Genomic DNA, 2,515 nt, shown 5'->3' with positions numbered 1-2,515 from the left:
TTAAAAGAAAGCAAATGCAAATTTTATTTTTCCTCATCCCAAATTACAACAAAAAACAAAAAAAAAAGAATTTTGTTTTGAGCAGGTATAATAAAATTGATGCAAATTATGTTTATTTTTTTACCCAGCCTGTATTCATTTTCTTTGTGGTCCGTTTGATGCTTTGCTTTTTCATTAAATATTGTTTCCCAGTCATCTTCTCTGCTATTTGCTACATTTCCTTCAACATCCTAACAAAATTAAAAATAACCAGTAAGAACATAAATTCGGAACACTTTCTCAAAATACCAATGTACAGAAGGGGATTTCTCCCCCACCAATGTCTGCTGAAATGAAAAAGTACTTCCATGCAACAGCTGTTTGCCCACTATCTAAAGAAACCAATCTGCATTAACTAATTGTATTGTACATAGCCAATCACATGCTGTGAAAGAATGCCATACAAAACATGAGTTTACCCAAAGCTGGAAAACGGCCTCTGATTGGTCCGTAATCCACAAACGGAAGTGGTTTTCGTTTCAGCAGATGTTAGTGGGAGAGGAACGTGTGACAAAGCCCTAAGAATGTCTGTGTAGGAGGCTACCCCCAACATAACACTTCTAACCACTTGGGATCACTTGGGGAGGCCTAATTTACATAAGCTTAGTAGTTTCTTTTAGGCCTCCTCACCACCAATGTAATTCAATTATGTTTCTTTCCATCTTCTCTTTTTTGATTGTTCATATTTGCATTTTAATTTCTTTTTTCTGTGGCAAATAAAAAATAAATAAATAAATAAATAACCAACAAATATGAACAGTTTTCTTGTACAGACAATTAAAGACTGGAACTTGTTAGCAAACCAAATCATGAAGAGCAATCAGTGGAGGCTTTGAAAAAGGGGCAATAAGGCTGAGACATTTTTGTAACACTTGCACTCAACAATAACTCAATATGCCTTTTGCAGATAATTTACATAATTAAAATTGGAATTATAACACCTGGCAATTTACAGAAATTGACGATGCATGGAGCACAGATGAGAGATACACCTGGTTAGGAAGGGATTTGTTTCATATCCACTTCCCCAGTTCTTGAAAAGCCGTCAGTACCAGCCCTTCAACCCCACCCTCTGCACGCCCACTCACACGAGAGATACTGCTACATGTAAATTAGACAGCTGATTAGACAATGAAAAAGACTTCGAAAATACATTATTTTATTTGTTCACTAAATTCGGAATGGTTAAGACCTTCACCGATCTTCTATCTCTATAAAGAAGACATCTTTAACGCAGCATAGGCGATCTCGCAAATTTCAATGCTCATTGTTTGACACGCTCCGCTTCGCTTGTGACCACGTCATACTGTATACATGTTTCATGTTTATTTGTCGAGTCGTTCAAGTACTAGAATAAATTAAATTATCCACGCTGAGATTGAGCTTCAGCGTTAGACACCAATATTTAAACAAAATATTACAGCTCAAGAAGACTTCTCTGCTTCATGGAACGGAACTGAACTGTTTATAAATTTCACCAGTGGAATCGGAAAATAAATGCAGCCTTACAGGTTAAAAAAGTTACTTAAAAGTTACTTGATTCAAAAATTTCAACGACAGTTTTATTCTAGAACTTATATAAAAGCGTCTCTTAATATAGGGTTTCTCGGAATGCATGGTATTTAAAATAAATGAAAATCAAGGCTTACGAGAGCAATTTATACAAAGTAATTTGAAGAAAATATAAGCTTACTTTAAATTACAGCAAGTTCAAATTAAAGAATTATTTAAGGTTAAACACTATTTATCTGTTACCAAAAAGGGTATCTAAAAAGCAGATTTCCCTCTAAATAGTATCCGATGGATTTCTTTTGGAACTGCCTTGGCAGCTGTGTGTGTACATAATGTAAACCGGAAGGAACGTTGCGCTACAATGGAACCCATTTCTTAGATGTTTACCTTCACATCATCAAGCTCCTGCTCGGTAGCAAAGAGATTTATATCTTCATCTTCTGCTCCATGAGATGTTTCCCCTTTGAAGAGAATTACAATACGAGATCATGACAACACTTGAAATGCTTTCAATGAATTCTTAACGGCTATTTATCAGCGGGTGAAACAAAAAACATCCCTTCATGATGATCACGTGTAAAGAAAGTAAGCTTATTGAAGCGCAAAATCAACCAATTTCCTTACCTCTCTTTTTCACATTTAATGTTTCAGAGTTTGATACTTCCTTCCACTGAAGGAACAAGAACAACGAAGCAATTAGAACCGCGAAAACGGAGAACTGAATTAAGCGCTTCAATCTCCGAACTGCCACCATGATTTCAGGGTATCGATATAAACGATGTTCATCATTTTGCCCCGTATAGTCTTAAATTGTTTCCTCTAAGAAAAGGTGGCGAAACAATGTCACGCAACATTTGCTCTATTCCGTATTTCAAGGCACCAACCAGTTGCTTGGAATCTTTCAAAAGAATCACAACGTTGAAATTATCAACAGCACTTATTAAAAGTTAAGAACCACTCATCC

At 35.8% G+C, this 2,515-nt stretch overlaps 1 protein-coding gene across 1 annotated transcript in view; it reads right to left on the bottom strand.

Annotated features, from left to right (window-relative positions):
* Positions 1-2,515, bottom strand: part of LOC138006664 (beta-1,4-N-acetylgalactosaminyltransferase 3-like) — a 26,914-nt gene extending 24,399 nt beyond the window's left edge. The window contains exons 1-3 of the mRNA XM_068853137.1: positions 2,176-2,515; positions 1,939-2,012; positions 125-230 (exon numbers count right to left, since the gene is read on the bottom strand). Of these exons, the coding sequence (XP_068709238.1) occupies positions 125-230; positions 1,939-2,012; positions 2,176-2,305 (310 nt within the window). The 5' untranslated portion in view covers positions 2,306-2,515. The remainder of the gene's footprint in view (positions 1-124; positions 231-1,938; positions 2,013-2,175) is intronic.

This window comes from Montipora foliosa, chromosome 1 (genome assembly GCF_036669935.1).
Source record: "Montipora foliosa isolate CH-2021 chromosome 1, ASM3666993v2, whole genome shotgun sequence".
NCBI lineage: Eukaryota > Metazoa > Cnidaria > Anthozoa > Scleractinia > Acroporidae > Montipora > Montipora foliosa.
Note: the sequence above shows the minus strand (reverse complement) of the source record. Positions and strands in the feature narration are given on the sequence as shown.